Source organism: Petaurus breviceps, unplaced genomic scaffold (genome assembly GCF_028583685.1).
Source record: "Petaurus breviceps papuanus isolate PSGF00001 unplaced genomic scaffold, PetGlider_PUasm1.0 91023, whole genome shotgun sequence".
NCBI lineage: Eukaryota > Metazoa > Chordata > Mammalia > Diprotodontia > Petauridae > Petaurus > Petaurus breviceps.
In genome coordinates, this window is record NW_027187398.1 from 8,950,191 (window position 1) to 8,969,935 (window position 19,745).

Consider the following 19,745-nt stretch of genomic DNA (forward strand, 5'->3'; position numbering starts at 1 on the left):
AAGATACTGGGTGGTTTGCCATTTCTTTATCCAGATCATTCTACAGAAGAGGAAACTGAGGCAAACAGGGTTAAATGACTTGCCCAGGGTCACACAGCTAGTAAATGTCTGAGGCTCGATTTGAACTCATGTCTTCCTAACTCCAGGCCCAAAGCTTTATCCAGTCTGCCACCTGGCTTCTTCTCAATTAATAGCATTTTAACTAATTGGGTGTGGGATTGGAGAGAGATGGTTATATATGTACTTCTTGCCTTTTAAAGAATTTTGGGGCAGCTAGGTGGTGCAGTGAGTAGAGTGCTGGCCCTGGAGTCAGGAGGACCTGAGTTCAGATTTGGCCTCAGACACTTAACACACACATACAAAAAAACCTAGCCATGTGACCTTGGGCAAGTTATTTAACCCCAATTGCCCTCCAAAATAAAAAAATAAATAAATTTTAAACAGAAAAAAATTTTAAGGAACAGTAGGGATTTCCTGAAGGATTCAGTTAGGTATTGACATTCTTTCCCCCCCCATTTAATATTTTATTTATTTATTTATGATTAGTTTTCAGCATTTGCTTTTATAAGGTTTTGAGTTCTAAATTGTCCTCCTACTCTCACCCCCAAGACAGCAAGAAATCTGATATAGGTTCTACACATACATTCATATTGAACATATTTTCACATTAGTCATGTTGTAAAGAAGAAGAAACAAAACAAAAAAAAGAGAGCAAATAGCATTTTTCAATCTGCATTCTGACACCATAGTTCTTTCTCTGGATGTGAAAGGCATTTTCCATTATGAGTCTTTCAGAGTTGTCTCAGATCATTGTATTGCTGAGAAAAGCAAAGTCTATCAATGTTGCCAATACTGTGTATAATGTTCTCCTGGTTCTGTTCACTCAGAGTCAGTTCATGCAAATCTTTCCAGGTTTTTCTGAAGTCTTCATCATTTCTTATGAAACAAACTACTGATATTCTAAGAGAAGAGAAGTCTTTTAGTTCTATATGCCCTCCTGGTGTTACATAGGGTCAAATGCCGCTATTCAGGCAACACCCAAATCCCTTCAAACTTGGCCTGGTCTTCTGAAGATTTTCAGAGATCATAATAGGTACAGAAGTAGATGTGCTGAAAATGAAAGAATGGAATTAATTTAGCCATGATTGGCCCTTTTTTTAAGGGTTTGGGACCTGGTAGAGAATTTTCCTAAAATGGCCTAATCAACTCTGTCTTAACTACTGTGATAGATACTAATTAATCTCCCTGCTTCTCTAGTCTTCTCCAGTTCATCTTCTATGTAACTGAAAAATTAATATTTCTTTTTTTTGAGAGGGGAAGGTAGGGTGATTGGGGTTAAATGACTTGCCCAAGGTCACAGGGCTAGTTTATTTTGTATGTTAAGTGTCTGAGGTCAGATTTGAACTCAGGCCCTCCTGACTCCAGGGCCAGTGCTCTATTCACTGTGCCTCCTAGCCGCCCCAAAATTGGCATTTCTAAAACACAGATCTGACTAGTTATTCTCCTACTCAAAAATCTTCAATAGCTCCCTATTACCATAAAGATAAAACTTCAAAAATCCTTAGCCTGGAATTTACAATTGGATTCCTTATCTATGTTTCTAATCTGAATTGACCCCAGTTACTGTCCCCAGTTATGTGACACTTATTTCCTGTTTCTGTCTTTACACAGGCAGTCACCCTACTCTGGAATGCTGCCCCTCCTCATATCCTCCTCCTGGAATCTCTAGCTTCCTTTCAAAGCAGAGGTCATCTGCCCCCACTACTCATGGCCTATCCCGATTCCCCTTAATTGTGAATGCTCTGACCCTCTTCAAATTACTCTGCTTTTGCACTTATCTGCCTATAAGTTGTGCCTTCCCACCCATAGGATATAAGTTACTATTAAAGGCAAATATCTTTTTTTCTGTGCCTAGCATAGTGCCTTGAATATAGCAGGTGCTTAATAAAGGTTTGTTGAATTGAATGTTTATAGGAAACCAATTCCATCAAATAATGATAAAGGACATTTATATGCCCTAAAAGTTTGCACATCTTTTTGGAATCTTACAGCTGCCCTGGGAGATAGGTATTATACTGGTATTATTATCCCTACTTTGCTGATGAAGAAACTGGGTTTGGGGGTGGGGGGTTGCTTGACTTGTCAAAGGTCATACTGGGAGTAAAGGGTGAGTCGGATATTTAAACTCTGATCCTCTAACACCAAAGCCAATGTTCTTTCCCCTACCTTGGATTGCCTAAATTAAATTTTCCTAAGGGCCACCTGCAGGTGTGGGACAGGGAATTTACCTGTGATTTGCACCAATACATACCAGCTAATTCTCCTCAAACATTTATTTTCAAGCACAAATGAGATTACTGATGCCCTAGAGGTGGTCATTTGTTAATCTCTCCTCTATCCCCCCTGATTCATCTGCTAGTACTGACCCAGATTACTTCCAGCAGACAGAGAGTCAACACCCATAGGAAGGGTAAGAGACCCTAGACTATCAGGGCCCAAAGAGCCAACCCCTAAGAGAAATGGACAACAGTTCAATTCTATCTAATTCAATTCAACAAAACACTACACTGAGTGCAAGGCACTGTCTTGGGCTCAGTGCCATGTCCACTCTGGATGACCAGTGAATGGGACTAATGTGCAAAGCTCTACATGGAACAAAAGGGAGGCTTTTGTCAGCCTGGGCTTGATTTCAACACAAATGTGGGGCTCCCTTGCATATGTGTATCCAGTACCCTTGAGACCACTCTTCTCCCCTCAAAAAAACCAAACCAAACCAAACCAAACCAAAACACACACATTCCCAAAAGTTCTTGTGTGGGGAAGATATTACAAGGGTGATTCTGGAGCTTGGATGACTCTGCTTTGGCTCAAGGCATATTGGAAACTACAGCAATGACCAGCTCTGGGGAAGGGCAGGAAGTAAGCCTGGTCCCCACCCCTGGAGCTTTTGTTCAGAAAGCTGGGTGACTTAATGGTGAAGCCATGTGTGCTGCTGAGGAAAGAAGAAATTGCACCCAAATCCATCATCTAGGATCACTAAATAAAGCCACAGATTTGTTCCAGCCAGAGCTCAGCCACTCTAAGGACTGGGTCTCAAGGTCAATGCAGGCTTAACTTTTGATGGGAAGTTTTTGAATCCTACATAGTAGTAATGATAACAGTGATCATCACTGATGTTTATATGTATGTGTGTGTATGTATATATATTTCTTTTTTTGAGGCAATAAGTGACTTGCCCAGGGTCACACAGCTAGTAAGAGTCTGAGGCTAGATTTGAACTCAAGATGATTTAAAAACCTGGAAAGACTTGCATGAACTGATTCTGAGTTCCTGATTCCTCTTCCTGATTCCATGCCTGGCATTCTATCCACTGCACCTCCTAGCTGCCCCAACCCCAACCTAAAGTAACTGCTTTAGGATTAATACTCCTAAATCACAGGCTTGATGTCACTCCACTACTCCAAACCCTTGCATGGTTCCCCATCACCACCTATATTTATTTATATATATATATTATATATATAAAGATGAACATAGATATGCAATACCAATATATGTGTGTGTTTGTATGTGTGCATATGCATGTGTATATTTATTTGTTTGTTTGTTTATGAGGCAGCTAGATGGCTCAGTGGATAGAGTGCTGGGCCTGTAGTCAGTAAGACCTGAGTTCAAATTTGACCTCAGATACTTATTAGCTGTGTTACCTTGGGCAAGTCACTTAACTTCTGTTTACCTTAATCCACTGGAGGAGGAAATGGCAAAGCACTCTAGTATCTTTGCCAAGAAAACCCTATGGACTGCATTGTGTGCTACAGTCCATGGGGTCAGGAAGAGTTGGACACAACTGAACAACAAGAAATATGTGTATTTATCCATATAAATATATATGTATGTATATTTAAGTATAACTGCATACATATATTATATATATATATATATATATATATATATATATATATTACACACACTTATTTTGGATTCAACCTGTGTTTGCACTGATATAGTAAATTCCCAATGAGGATAATTCCCTAGATCAATGCTAATGGATATCTGTTCTTCACTTATAGTCTATGGCACTGATAAGCTAAATAAATGACTTGAGCAGAATCACACAGTCATGAGGGGAACTGAACCCAGGTATTCCTAAATCTGAGTTCAGCATTCTATCCATTGGACCATTCTGTGGACAGGGCACTGAGGGGGAAGAGTTATGTAAACCATTATTAACATTCACATAAGTCTTTAGTAGGTGAATAAATAAGCAACTTTCTCTAACTATAACATACGTGGCTGGGGCCAGATTTTCTATTAGGTCTGGTTACCAACAAGGGGTTATGGGAAATACAAGTCTAGAAGCTTATGTAGAGACACAGGGACTCACATTGTCTGGGCATACTTTATTTTTTTGTTAAATTAAATTGGTTTTTATATTTACTTTTAGTTTACAACATTCAGTTCCACAGTCTCATGAATTTCAGATTTTCTCCCTGTCTTCCCCCCACCCCCCATCATGGCCACATGCACTCGATTATAGGATCTACAAATATCTTCACATTAATCATTAGTCAGGTTGTGAAGAAGGATTATAACTGATGGAATGAACAGTGGGAAAGAGGAAACAAAACAAACAAGAAAAAGAGAGCAAGAAGTTTGTTTCAATCTGCATTCAGACTCCACATCTGTTTCTCTGGGTGTGGGTATCTCTTCCGATCATGAGTCTTCTGGAGTTGTCTTATAACCTTACATTGCTGAGAGGAGCCCAGTCTATTGAAGTTAGTCGTCACACATGTGTCGTGTCTGTGATTGCGTACAGATTTCTCCTGGTTCTGCTCTTCTTCATCAGCATCAGTTTATATATGTCTCTCCAGGTTATTATGAAGTCTGTCTGCTCCTCATTTCTTATAGCACAGAAATATTCCATTACATTCATATACCACAACTTGTTCAGCCATTCCCCAATTGATGGGCATCCCCTTGATTTCCAATACTTTGCCACCACAAAAAGAGCTGGGCACACTTTCTTAAAAAAACTGAAAATTTACCTCATCTCTGGGGTGGCTAGGTGGCACCAGGGATAGTGTGCTGGGCTTGGAAGACTCCTCTTCATGAGTTCAAATCTGGCCTCAGACACTTACTAGCTGTGATCCTGAGCAAGGCACATAACCCTGTTTGCATCAGTTTCCACTTCTGTAAAATGAGCTGGAGAAAGAAATGACAAACCATTCCAGGATCTCTGCCAAGAAAACACCAAAACGGGGTCATGAGGGTCTGACCCAACTGAAATTACTGAACAACCCCGATCCTAGGCCCTTCCAACATAGCCTCAAAAAGGCAGCAAAGGTGAATCCAGCACCAGCTTCAGTAGTCTCAAGTGGAGGAATGGTTTTCCCTCTCTCAGATGAGAGCTAAAAGTAGTCACAGACCTTCCTTCTCCGAGGTGAAATGCAAACAGGCTTAGCAGGTAAAACAACAGAGCAAAAAAAATGCAACACCCAGCAAAGGGGGATTAGCGACTGAGGCGTTGGTCTTTGTTTTTCAGAACAAAGGAAGAAAACTGTCATCTATATTAGTGTTGTAACTACTTTCTCAGACCATCTCCTAAAGCCACCACCTGAGAGACAATGTCTAGTTCCTGAGGGATTTTCCTCTGGGAGTGTTGTGTCATGGGGGAGGATGGGAAGATACAAACATGTTCCATGGAAGCTCTTACTCGACTCAACCCAGGGGAGAAGGAAGCCATCTCTCTAGTCAAAAGAATTAAGATTTCCTAGTCCAGTTTGTGAATTTCTTCCTTGTAAGTTTTCTGGTACCAAAGTCCAAGGGCTAGCCACTCAGCAGATGAAATCTGAGAAGAGCTGGTCTGAAGACATAGTAAGATAGCTGGCAAATTTAGGATGATATTGCAAAAGTGAAAGACATTTTCTCATTGTTGAGTTGAAGTCCATCTTAATGTCAAATTACTCTTTGAAATTTCCCACTCTTTAAACTCACAGGGATGTCTTCCCAGTCGCCTCATGTTGCCTCCCTCTTAAGACTGACTATCTAGTGTGTTGGTAAGTATGGTATAATAATCTGGTTTCTAAAGAAAAAAAAAACCTGCAACTTAAAAAAAAATTTGAAATAAGTTGAAAATGGCTATAGATGGTTGAAATTATCAAACATTTAAATTTGTCTTAAAACTTTTTATTGTCTCTGATTTTTAAAATAAAATCCCTTCGTGGTAAATAAATGCAAAAGTGGTTTGAAATGAAAATCTACTGGAGAGGCTAAAATTAGTACAAAAACAATAAAGTAGTAGGAGTACATGAATACACATTAAAAAGCCCAAGTTCACAAATCCAATCCATTATAATATCATTGGGATTCACAAGTATTATTATTGATGGAGAGAAAAGACTAATAGTTTGCTCTGTATAAATTTTATAAATATTTCAGTTGCTGGAAACTTAATAAATTAAAACACTTTGAATTTCCATGTAAATTATATTGGCAAGATAGAGAACATTTTTCCAGGGGAAATTAGGTGTTAGAGAGCAAAAAACTGTTCAAAACCAGTGACATCTGAAAGATTCTTTAGTATCATATCAGGTTGCCTGCCATATTACAAGGTTTAAAAAGTCTGATTTAACAGGAGAAACATCTGTGCTACCTGCAATCTATTGAAATGGTTGAAGCAATACTGGGTGAATTGAATGCAAAGCAGTTTTGAATGCAAATAATACAGTGAGAGAATTGCCTATTTGTCTAATCAAAACAAATATATTCCAATTTTTACATTGCAAGCGGGTGAGGCAACAGATGCAGCAATCATATGCTCATTTGACGATTTATGTGTGTGTATGGTGTTGCTTTGTAAACTTATTGGTGGCAATGCCAAGATTTAAAAATAAATTTTCAATTTTCAAATAAATTCAATTGATGGATTTTTGAAAATGAAAATCATAAGCTTTTGGAGAACTGCCTGATACTCCCACACTAACAAAACACAATTGACATTATAACAAAATGGAGGCCAACAAACACTAGTTTAAAATGTGGTCCCCTGTGGAATTTGGTTACCTTGTCTGTATGAAGGATAATCACTTTGACTGAGAAATGCATAAGAAGGCACAAATTTTTTAAAATTACTGCAAAAGCGGGGGTGGCTAGGTGGTGCAGTAAATAGAGCACTGGCCCTGAAGTCAGGAGGACCTGACTTTAAATTCGGCCTTAAACACTTAACACACGTACTAGTCTTGTGACTTTGGGCAAGTCACTTAACCCCAATTGCCTTCCAAACAAGCCAAAAAAAAAATTACTGCAAAAGCAATCAACTATACAAAACACAAGTCCATTAAAGGAAGGCTCCTTGTACAACTGTGTGACAATATGGCGGCAGTGGATCAGAGCACTTTTATATTGTTGCAAAATATGCTTTTCTTTTGCCACCATCCTTCAAAGTGTATTTGAGTCAAAAATAAGTGTCATTTTTCTTGTTGTTTGTCCTTTGTTCTTAATGACACCACAGAGTGATTCCTTGACTTTCAAATGAATTGGATTTAAGTGAGGCAGAGGTGTGCAAAGTAGTCAGCCTCCAGAGTCACTGAAGTCCAGTGGCCAGATAAAGGTCAAGACTACTGGTGATGATCCAGGATGCCACCATTTTTCTTGGCAATAAGGATGAAACAGAATTATTTTATAAATATTTCCTCCTGTAACTTGTGTATTTGCTGGGTGCTTTTAAAAAACCGAGTACTATAAATATATTAATACAAGGGCCTCAGTTTATACTTTGACACAGAAAGACACGACAGTAATTATGAAAGTTAGAGGCAAAAATTGTTTCTGATTTTAAAAATACCTGACCAACAAATGAAATAAGATAGCCCATTTATTAATCACTTGGTAAACCTGTAAAAGAAATTCTCATTTTTCTTAAAGGTCTACACATTCCTAAATAAAAATGGATAAGAAATCCAACTTGCCATGGACACATGAGAAATTTGTTATTATTCATCCAAACAAGAGTGATAGTACAAAGAAGCATATAAACCTGAAAAGTGCATGTTTCCTCTACTGGTAAATAATGTATTTATTTACATTACTTTGTATGTTCAACATATACATAAATTAGCACGGAGTATATATACAAAGCAATACAAATTTTACTACCATTCACATCTTCATGTGAAACAGAAATTTTCCACTGTGGTTGTTATAAAAAAAAAAAATCAGTCTTGGAAAGTGGTTAAAGAACTGAGTAGTAATACTATTGATATCACATCAAAAAACTTTCCATGAAAAAAATTTGCACATAAGGTATACAAATAAGTAAGGTGCTTAATAATTTTTTTTAAAAGCCTACATTAAAGTCATTTGCTATAAACATGAAAAGTATAAACTGCTTACCAGTGTTAGTTTTAGTATTCAGGTTTAGGACATGTCGTTATAAAATTTAAAAGTTCATTGCTTATGAACTGAGAAAATGTTTTATGAAGTGTGCAGGAGACACTAAATAATATGAAAAAAAAACTGAAAAAGTGGTTTGGAAACCACTAGCTTAGTGAGGAATCTCAACCCCATGTTCACATGTATACCCATTTGTTCTAGGGCTGTCCTTAATGAAGATGAGGAGTATTGTTCACTATCCTCCATAACTCTTCTAAAACCTGGTATCTCTCTCTCTCTCTTACACACTCACTCACTCACACACACACATCACATAAACATTTTTGTTTGGTCATGTGATTTTATGAGTATGGGGAACTTCCTGTGTGGAAAACTCCCTCCATAGATTCACACTAATAACTTATTTGCAATTCATAATATGAAGATTATATGGCCTGGTTCACTGAGAAGTTAATAAGCAAATTATCCCCAGTCACAGAGCTAGTTTGTGTCAGAGGCAGGACTCCAAGACTGGTCCTCTAACCACCACATCCCACTGTCTTTTATTCTATTAAGTTTACACTCTCTAAAAGATTTCAAATATTTTTTTTTCCACATATTTGGCCAATCTATCTATGGAGGGCAAAGGCTCCCTGAAGATAGGGACCTCTTCTAGTTTTCTGGTGTCCCTTCAAAACAATGCAGGAGAGAGCAAAGAGAAGGTATATGACCAAATGAAGGTTTTGTGTAAAAAAAAAAGTCACAAAATCAAGTAACATAAGAGCTGGAAGGTACCTCAGAGGTCATCTACTAGGTCCAAATCTTTGAAGAACAGGAATCCCCTATAAAACAGAAATATAGACATGTGGTCCTCTAGCCTCTGTCTAAAGACCTGCAATGATGTCCCAAGACTGTCCATTACGTGTTCTAATTTTTGGCAAATTTCCCGTGTATCACGCCAAAATCTGGCTTCCCTAATATATCAGTTTTAAATTCTTTTAAAATATAGAGCCCTTTCACTTGCAAGTAGATCAAAAAAAGTCAACACTAAGGCTGTTTTTTAAAAAGTTCTGTATTTTGTCAAGTACAATTAATGTCTTCATATATGTGAATAAGTGAAAAGCATTATCTTTCTTTTCCTGATCATCACAGACAAGGACTTGCTGTTGACTTAACTAGCTGTTTCAAAACTGAAACGTGCCCCCTTCCCATTTCCTGAAAGCAAACCCTACTGGGTGCAGCAATTTAGACATTCGGACTACTTGTTCTGCTTCTGAACTTTTAAAAGTGGTAGGCTAAAAAGGCCTGAAAGTTAAAATAAAGAAAGGATTAGTTAACCTGGCTAATTCTTGGATTGTAAATTTGAACACTGGACAGTAATCTTTTGGAGGAAAGGTGGGACTGTGCCTTATTTGGCTTTGTAGCCCTCGCAGCACCTGGCACAGTGCCTTGCACATAGTAGGAGCTTAATGAATATTTGCCAATTGACCACAGAAATTGAAGGAAAAAAGAAGGATAATCTTAAAAACAAAAGCCAGCCTATTACATGGCACAGAATTCCCCTTTATCTTACAGATCTTTTTGCAGGGTTGAAGGGGAAGAAGATAACATTTTTTGCTATTGTTTTTAAGTTTCTGGGATGACATAAATGACTTCATAATCAATGTGATGCCTCAGGTCTCTCACAAAACTTAAGTCTCAAGACATCTAAAGTAAGGTGCAATGCTGCTGTATTGTACTGTTTTATCTACCCTCTGACCCCAAAACCATAAAGACCCTGAATGTCCTTTTTCACTGAATATTAACTTTGGGCCATGCCTTCTTGCTTCTCTTGAATACTGCAGCACATAGTTTATCTAGCAGCAATATCAAGATAAAACAAGTACTTTTATTCAGACCCATAAGGGGAAAACAAACCTGACCACCTTGTCCTCTCCTGTATCTGAGGAAGGGTAGAACAGGGAATTTTAAAATTTTTTTAAGGTGCTAGATAAATACGAGGTCATCCTCTTAAAGGTCAAAGCAGAGAAAGACATAATGTCAGAACTTTTTTTCCTGCAAATATGAATTACTTTGAGTACTTCTGAATCCCATCTCTATACATTCCGAGATCTCTTGTCAAAATGATACTGACAAGACAGAGAGCTCAACATCAGCAATGGCATTTCTGCATGGGCAAGATAGTTCTCAAGAGGAAATTCAAGGATAAACTGAACTTGTAGAAACTTAAAATTTTAAAGATATGGCTCCCTTAATGACAGCTACAACTTGGTGAAATCTAAACGTTATAGTTACTTTTTTTAAAGCACCAAGTCTGGTGGCTCTGGATATCCAGAAGGCACACATACAACTTCACCTGATCTCAACAGTGTGAAGAAGAGTCCAAAAGATCATTTCCACAGGTCTTGCTCCTCCCCATGGCAGTGAATCAGTCTTTTTAGAGAGCAATGGGGGATTTGAAAAAAGGGAGTCAGAAGAAGGCAGGTAAATGTACTGGTCTATATTCCTCTGAAAAATTCTTTTTGAAAGAATTATTCTAACCAAGATGACGGTAAGCAGGCTGAGGATTTATAAAATGAAGGGTTTGGCAATCCTCTGATGGTTCCTATGGTAGTAGTCTCAGTGAAGGTAAAGAAATGCAAAGCTGTGCAAGCTGAGCAAGTTAGAACCACAGGAGAAACCTTAACTGTGTTTGATTTGCTTGTATTCACCTGTCTCGTAGACTTGGCAATTTTAGCACATATTAGGAAAACGAGGCCCATTAGTATGCTGTGAGGATCTCATGATTTGCTCACCTATCTATTCCCAGCCAGGCCCCTGAACACACACTTAATGGCCTGATCATCTCCAGTCTTTCATCTCACACATGGCAACACGAGTCAGCTCACCAGCTATCTAATGATCTTTAGCACTGACTTGAACAGGTTTCCTGGCTGGGCTGACTTTCTGATCTGCTTCTAGAAAGCAGAGTATGAACAGGAAACACAAAGGTCCCTCCTTTGGGGCAACTTCAGGAAACTGAAAGTTGAAAGACAATACAGATTGCACAGCAGAAAAATTATTCTCTCAGGAGCTTGGTGCAGCTCCCATGAGGGATACACCTCACCCTGGGTGTAGATACTTTGTGCTAACATATTAACACCAACAACTGAGTTGAGAGTACTTATGGGTTAAACTCAAAAGTGACAATTTAAAACAAAAATGGAGGCACTTTGCCCCTGGGCTCATAAGCCTGAAAACTAGGAGACATTACTCCAAATACCACCTCATTGGAAAACCCCAGCAGGTATGTCCCTTCACCTCTGCCTTATTAAAAAAAAATGGTCCAAACAGGAGGAAGAGCAAGTTCTGCAGGTCACTGGACTGCTCTGGTTATGTACTGCAGTTCACAGGTACAAACACTTTAATCTGTCCCTTCAAGTTACTGAATCTTTTTTCTTTCGGAAAGGTGACTTCAGTCTTTTCCACACACTGCTTTTGGGTTTAGATTTCTTCTCCATGGCCAGCACTGCCTCCTTTTCCTTCCTACGTATCTCCCTCACCAGGGCATGGAACACATCATCGATGTAGTACCGATACGCAGCTGAAGTTTCAAAAAAGGGGCAACTGAATTCATGAGCCAAAGCTATGCCTTCTTCTTTGGTGACCTTGGAGAAAGAACACAACAGAAAGTTCCTTGTTAAAAAAAAAAAAGTTGTTCCCTGACAATGGGATGGGCTGCTATCTTGTGAGGTAATATATTCCTCTTTATTAAATGTGTCCAGGCAGAGGATGGATAAGCATTGGTCAAGGAGGCAATAAAGACTTCTTAAATATATAGGAGTTGGTATTGGGGACTTCCAAGTTTCCTTCAATTCTAAAATTATGAAGTTATGAAATAAGCTAAGCACTAGTTCCTGCTAAAACCAACTAAAATCTAACTTTCTGAAAAACAAAACAAATGTATGTATCAAATTCTATAATCTTGATGATATACTTTAGGCAGATAGTGATTAAACTGAGAGCCCCATCTTACACTACAATCTAAAAGCTAATAGGGATCTCAGGGCTCCATCTTGTTTCTCTTCCTGCTCTTAGGGAAGCTGTTTTAAACAGTTATGAGTGTCTCCTACACCCAAAGGCTTCCATTGTCACTCTGAAGTCATGCTAGAGCCAGTGTTATCAGGAAGTGAAACTTCTGAACTAAGTTCCTGTTGTTGCAACTCACCTGTTTTAGGGATTGACCTCCAGGGTCCCAACTCATGCTTATTTAAGGTGGTCTCCACTGTCATCTGATCCTCTTTTACAACAGAGAATCAAAGCATCATAGATTTGAAGCTAGAAGGGACCTCTGAGGTCTACTCCCCTCATTTCAGAGATGGCATAACTCAAGTGTAGAATGGCTGGAAGACTTCCCTAAGATCATACAGGTAGTAAGTGGCAGAAGTGAGATTCAAATCTAGGTCTTCCATGCCCTTCCCACTGTCCATGCTGTCTGCCTCATGTCATAAACCTATGGTTTCTTTCACACACGAAAAAAAATGTTCCCCATATGGGGCAGCCAGGTGGCTCAGCGAGTAAGAGCACCGGCCCCAGTGCTGGGATGACCTGGGGATCAAATCCGGGCTCAGATACTTAGCACCACACCCAGAAATAACTGGCCATGTAACCTTGAGCAAGTTACTTAACCCCAATTGCTTTAAAAGAAAAAATGTTCCCCATAATAGTTTGCATTCAACATGTTTTCATATAATGTTGGTAGCAGGGAAATTTTTCAAGTGTCCCCCACACAAATACTAAAATTTCAATTCAAGGTAAAAGAAGACAAAGGGATATAAGGAGAGAAGGCATCAGACAGTACCAACAGAGGCTTCCCTCTTGGTTCTTACTTGGCGCAGCTGTCTCAGGTCAGACTTGTTTCCCACTAGCACCACTGGTGTGTCATCTGTCCGTCGAACTCGATAGATCAGTTGCTTAAATTCCCGAACTTCATGGAAACTTCGACGATCCGTAATGGAGTAACAAATGATAAATCCTTCACCTGCCCTCATGTATTGGTCCCTCATGGCCGTGAACTCTGCCTAAAAAAGAAATAATGACCATTCTGGTGTGTCAGAACTAGAGGCAGCTACAGTAACTGGCTGTTCCAGATTAAGAAAGAAGTATATTGATTACCTGCTATCCTAAGTCAGAGTGCATGAAAAGCAAAAGATAAAATTGGGGCAATGATCTCATCTATATAAACTTTTTCCCATCCCTTCACTAGAGTCAGAAAGCTTTCATTTATGGCACTTAGGGTTTTAAAAATCACGCACCTGTCCAGCCGTATCCAATATATCCAGATTTGCAGGTTCATCATCAATACGAATTCGGATTTTATATGCATCTTCTACAAAAGAGAAGACATGCAGAAATTCATCTAGTATTATATGCCATGGGAAACCCCAAGAAAGGGCATGATTGAGTAAAATTTGACGCATGGGATCTTATTTTAATCATTATATCTTTTTCTGTTTAGCAGACCTAGGTACAGGCTGAGTTCCCTAGGGATCTTCATTTTCTTATGGAAATGTTTTAAATGCACTTCTCTCAAATGAGATTTGTCTCATTTAAGTACACCACATATTATGTATACAATTTAAAATTTTTTGTAAGTTTTTATTGATATCTTTTGTTTACAAATACTTTTAAATCCAGTCTAAGAAAATTTTCATTTTTCTACCTATTACTGTTATTACTGTAATATCTAAATAATGGCAATATTTTAAAATACTCTTTTAAAGATGTCTAATAGGGGTGGCTAGGTGGCGAAGTAAATAGAGCACTGGCCCTAGAGTCACGAGGACCTGTGTTCAAATCTGGCCTCAGACACTTGACACACTTACTAGCCATGTGACTTTGGGCATGTCACTTAACTCCAATTGCCCTCCAAAAAGCCAAAAAAAAAAAAAAAGACATCTAATGAAAAGAAACATTGCAATATGTTTTGGTTTGCTGGGGGAGAGGGGAATCCTTACTGTCAAAACTGTTTCTTATGCCCCACTTGGATCTTTCAAGCATCCTTTTTCTTTGACTGGTACTGACAAAGTGACTGACATTCAGGAACAAATATTCACTGACTAGATAAGTGTGTCTTTGTTAACATATGAAAAATATCTACCTGCCTGGAAATCCCAGGCCTTAAGTCTTTCAAGGTTATACTCTGTCTAAAAAAGGAAACAAGAAGGTGCGGCCAGGTGGCTCAGCAAGTAAGAGCACCGGCTCCAGTGTCAGGATGACCTGGGGATCAAATCTGGGCTCAGATACTTAGCACCACACCCAGAAATAACTGGCCGTGTAACCTTGAGCAAGTTACTTAACCCTGATTGCTTTAAAAAAACAAAAAGGAAACAAGGAAAATAACCCAGGAATATGGCTTCTTTGTAAGGAATAAATATATAGAATTATCAATTTTTTTCAAACGTTTCTAGAAAACTCATCCACCTAGGTAGAGTGGATAACCTGATATAACATTCAGAGTACCAACTGGACTTGAAGTCAGAAATCCTACATTCAAATCCTGGCTCTGGAATTTGTGTGATTATGGGCAAATAACTTCACTTTCTATGACTCAGTTTCTTCTGTAAAGTGAAGGAGCTGAAGGAGATAATATCCAAATTCCATTCTAGTTCTAAATCTGACGAGCCTATGATTTTATGATCAAAACCAAATTTATTTCTAAAATGCCGGAACAGTTCCATAGTCAATGTTAAGCATGTAAAAAAACCATGCCTTCTATTTCTCTAGATCCAGTTCATTAGAAAGACCATGTACAAGGCTGGTCTACTATGGCATGCCTACGGGCTCAGACTAAACTAGCAATTTTTTGTATTTACAGAGAAGATGGGATGAGGAGCCCCATAGGCCTGCCCTTATGGAAATTCTTCCAGGTGGGTGACCTGGCATTCAAGATATTTGCTAGATCTGCTTTGTGGAGGTTGTACCCTAAGCATAACAGCAGCCACAGTGGTTCCTGAAAAATTTTTATACCATTGGGTAAGCTTTCTACATCAACCCTGATTCTTTGGAACTTGGAGGTAATAGTCACATTATCTTGTGCCCTGATCAATCAACAAGCTTTCAAATGTCAGGCACTGGGCTATGTCCTAGGGATACAAATGCAAAGAATGAATAAAAATTCTCAAGGAGCCTACAGCCTATTTGATGATAATGAGTCAATCATATTTTTCTAGGGCTCTAAGTTTTACAAAGAACTTTCATCAGAAGAACCCAGTAAGGCAGGTATACATATTCCTAAAACACACGTCTGACAATGTCACTTTTCTGCTTAAAAAGGTCCAGAGCCTCCCTATTGCTTCTAGTATAAAACACACACTGCTGGGTTTGGCATTTAAAGCCCTTCACAATTTGGCTACACCCCACTTTTCCAGGTTCACTGTATATTACTCCCATTCCTACATTCTACATTCCAGTTAAACTGATTTTCCATTTTGCACAGTCTGGCCCCCTATGCTGGCCTGTAATCTCTCACTTCTGCCTCTTAGAAACTCTAGGTTCCTTCCTGGCCCAGGGCAGGTACCACCTCTTAAAAAAGGCTCTTAATTCTGCACCGGCTCTTAGGAGGCTGCTCCTCCTTACCCCCAATGTGCAATGCTTTGCACAGATTTTGTATTTACTTTTGTGTGTACCTGCTATTCTCCCCTTTGTGCATAAGTTGTTTCATTTTATGTCTCTGTATCCTGAGTCTAGCACACTATGAATGAATCCACAAACAATTATTTGACTTTTACATAAAATGAGTTTTAAAAAGGTTAAATTACCCAATGAATCAACAATCATTAATTAAGCAATTATTACATTCCAGGTTGAAAGGTAGAAATTCAAAAGGTAAACAGGTGGAAGAGCTGGGACTGGGGCCCAGGTTCTCTGACTCCAAATCCTAGTGCTTTCCATTAATTCACAAAGTCATTTTTGAGGATGACAATTTTTTTTTTTAAAGCCCAAGCAAAGCAAATAGTAAATTTCCTCCCCTCACAAGTCTCTTGCTTTCAGCAGAGTCAAAACTATGGAAATGGCACTGGATAAGGCATTTCCAAATTATCAATTTCAGGTAAGGGGAAGCAAAGGAAGGGGATCATGGAGCCCAGGCTATGTCTTGGGGTAGAGAGAGTTCAGTGGGTTGGTTCTACTTGCTTTTCTGCTTCCCTTTGTAGAAATTCGAACAGGCTGACTCATAGTTCATAGCACCTCTAAAATCAGGCCTTCAGAGAAGTGACAAACCAGAAAGGGCTTCAGGGCAAGTGGCATTTCAGCTTTTTTTTCTCCTCCCCCTTTCACTTTAATTATTCAATTATTTAACTTTAATATTATCCAGCCATAAAAGCTAAAGGGGAAAAGTGGTGCTCAACACAGGATGGCTTACAAACATTTAGATGTGAGCAAGGACTGAGAAATGACATCCGTGGTTCTGCTCATCAGTTTGTTACTAAATAAAAACACCTGCTCTCTAGGGAGGTTCATAAAGGTCCTACGTGGAAGAGCTTCTTTCTAAACCTGGTGCATCCTTCATCAGCGGACAGTGACACGTATAGGATGGACTCTGATGCTGCACAAGAACTTAGACACAGAACCAGCTAAGGGGGAAACTTGGGGCCATATTGGTGAAATAATTAGCCCAAGGTTGGGACAGCTAGGTGGCGCAGTGAAGAGAGCACTGGCCCCGGAGTCAGGAGCGTGTGACCTTGGGCAAGTCGCTTAACCCCAATTGCCCTCTAAAAAGCAAAAAAAACAAAAACAAAAATTTTAATTAGCCCAAGGTTACACAGGGAGCAAGGAGCAGCGGAAGAAGGTGACAGCTGATCCTCGCACTCCAAACTGAGCGCTGTTTCTAATATTCGGGACTTCACAGGAGGGTAAGTCCATCCAGAAGCAAAGAAGGGCTGAAGGAATCCCTAGTGAAGCAGAGTCGGGGTGAAGGGGGGAGTTCGAATCTCCACCCTCTGGACCTGTCTCTATAAGGGGTCGGGGGGGGTTAACCCGACTCACCAATAGTGGGATCGTGGTCCTCGGGGAATCGATGGCTGATGAACTGCATGGTCATGGCTACGAAAAAGGAAGCGAAAGTTCATGAGGACACGGGGCTCGGAGTCGGGGGGACCCTGGAAAAAAAAGCCCAACTAGGCAAGTCGCCACCCCACCCCCATTTTCACACATAAGGAAACTGAGGCAGGCCGGCCCTAGCTCCTGGGGATCGGGATGTAACCGGCTTGTGGAGGAGTCAAGCGCGCTCCCCAACGTTAGCTTGCCCGGCCGAGTGGGCTCGAGGAGTCACCTACCGCTCTTGCCCACGCCCCCGGCGCCCAGCATCACCAGCTTGTACTCGCGGGACTGCGCCGCTGCCGCCGACAATGCCGCCGCCGCGGAGCCTCCGGAGGAGCCCCCGCCGCCGCCCGCGCGCGCGCCCGCGTCCATCCTGCCCCGGGCACGCGTCTGGCCCCCGCGGGGGCGCGACGGAGAGGCAGGGTCCCGCGTCGCGGCCTGGCCCCTTCCCCGGGAGTGCACGCCCCCACAGCGGCGTCGGGCCGGGGGCAGCACGGGGACGGAGACCCCAGGCTATCGGACGGAGGGGCCTGGGGCCCCGTGGCCGCCGCTCAGCCTGTTCCCCCGCGGTCCTCTCGGTCTCCGGGGTTGGAGACCTCGGCCCGACCCCTCCCGGCGCTCCGGGAAACCTGACCTGTAACCCCTCCCACGGCTGGGGAAAGATGGCAATGGCGCCCGCGGCCGCCACCGTCCGGACGCGAGGGGGACGGGCACGCTGCCCCGTGACGCGTCGGTGCCTAGGCCCCGCCCCCCCTGTTCTCCTCCCCCGGCCGCGGACCGCGCCTCAGCTGTCGGGCTCGAGCCTGTGCTCCCACCCGATGGCCGGTCCCGGATCTCAAGGGCAGCGCAGCATTCGGTTTCGGCCTCAAAGCTGGAGGTGGAGAAACATCTCAGCTCAATCTTTTTGCCTTCGTCTCAGATTGATGGCACCCCCACGGCAGAAGTGGAATGAAGCCAAGATGGGGGCCATGCATAACGCCTCAATCCAAACCTGCCTAAAATACAAGTGATGGCTAAGAGGCGTTGGCATTTAAAAACCTGATAGTCCTCCCACAGAACAGCTGCAGGGGGTTGAACCCCATATCCAGGAGTGGGCAGTGGCGGGGGTGGGTAGGCGCCTACTAGGTCTATACTGAACGGTGCAATGCGATGAAACAGCAGCTGTTGTTCTGAAAACGTGTTTTTTTGTGATGAGGTGACCTTCCCATAAACAAGAGAAAGCAAACTCCTATTTCACTTCCCAGAATTTACGTGAATAGAACTAACTGGTTAACGCTTGGTTGCAGCTGTTCTAAGCTCATTACCTCACCCTTCCACTTCCCGTTTTCTGCCTTCCAGACCTGCAAGGGCTAGGAAGATGAAAATCTGTGGATTGCTACCCAGCAGTGTGGAGTAGTAGCAGTGGACTAAAGAGCCAACCTTGGAGTAAGGAAGACCAAGGCCTAGGTCAGACTTCTGTCACATAGAGAATGTGACCTACAAAAAGTGAATTAATCTCTTCCTGTTACAGGCAATTCTCGAGTCAGGTTGCTGAGAAGATGCAGCATAAGTTCCCTATGCTGATGAAATCACCAGTTTGAACATCAAAACTACATGTAGTTGCTCTTTGTGGCACAAATAATCTGGTACCACGTGGTGTGGGAAATCCTTAACCTATCTCCATAAAAAAGTTAGCACCAAGGGTAAGGAGGATACAGGGCATTTAAAGTGTCCACTTTCTTACCTTCTATTAACAGGGCTCCAACTTGTGGCATCCTTTAGAGTTGGAGCTTAGCATCTCCCAACAATTTCTTTTTGCTTCAAAGGTAAGCACCATTAGTAACTTTTTCATGCATTTAGCTTTCAAATCAATTTTACTCTATATATAGTCAGGCTGGTAGCAATTTGACAAGTTTTGGCAGAATCTCACGTAGCCATTTCACATATGGAAAAACATCTTCCTTTTCCTCTTTTAACTTAGGCCCTAACCTTTCCCAAAATGGTTATTTTTCTTTAAACCTGATCCATAACCTGGTTGATTGCATATATAATGTATAAATATAAACAATATTAGTGTATCTATGTAACACTGCTAATCAGTCTGATTTTGCAAAAATGTCAATCATTAATATTCTACCATAAACTGGTGGGTAAGGTTATTACACTTACACAATTCCCTCCCTGTAACAGCTTTGCTTATTTTTGTGAAACCACAAAAATTGTTTGCCAACACTTAACACCCAAGGTAATGATCCACTAGCATATGACAAGTTTTCTGTGTTAGAGAATGTAAAATACAACACCAAGAAAAGAGAAGC

General features: G+C 40.8%; 1 protein-coding gene across 3 annotated transcripts; it reads right to left on the reverse strand.

The window, feature by feature from the left end:
- Positions 1-4,385: 4,385 nt before the first annotated feature.
- RIT1 (Ras like without CAAX 1) lies at positions 4,386-18,170 on the reverse strand. 3 transcript variants are annotated; one of them, XR_011166422.1, is made up of 6 exons: positions 17,685-17,829; positions 17,395-17,451; positions 13,665-13,738; positions 13,239-13,430; positions 5,046-12,017; positions 4,386-4,901 (listed from the first exon to the last, which is right to left on the reverse strand). XR_011166422.1 is itself a non-coding variant. In XM_069077951.1 (5 exons), exons 2-5 carry the CDS (start codon positions 17,447-17,449, stop codon positions 11,787-11,789), a joined length of 552 nt encoding a protein of 183 aa, XP_068934052.1. In that variant the 5' UTR covers positions 17,450-17,451; positions 18,083-18,170; the 3' UTR covers positions 4,386-11,786. The 3 variants fall into 3 exon arrangements, 2 of the variants coding, with proteins under 2 accessions (XP_068934052.1, XP_068934053.1); XM_069077951.1 differs by lacking the exon at positions 17,685-17,829 and adding an exon at positions 18,083-18,170 and having other exon boundaries at positions 4,386-12,017; XM_069077952.1 differs by having other exon boundaries at positions 4,386-12,017; positions 17,685-17,828.
- Between the last annotated feature and the right edge of the window lie 1,575 nt (positions 18,171-19,745).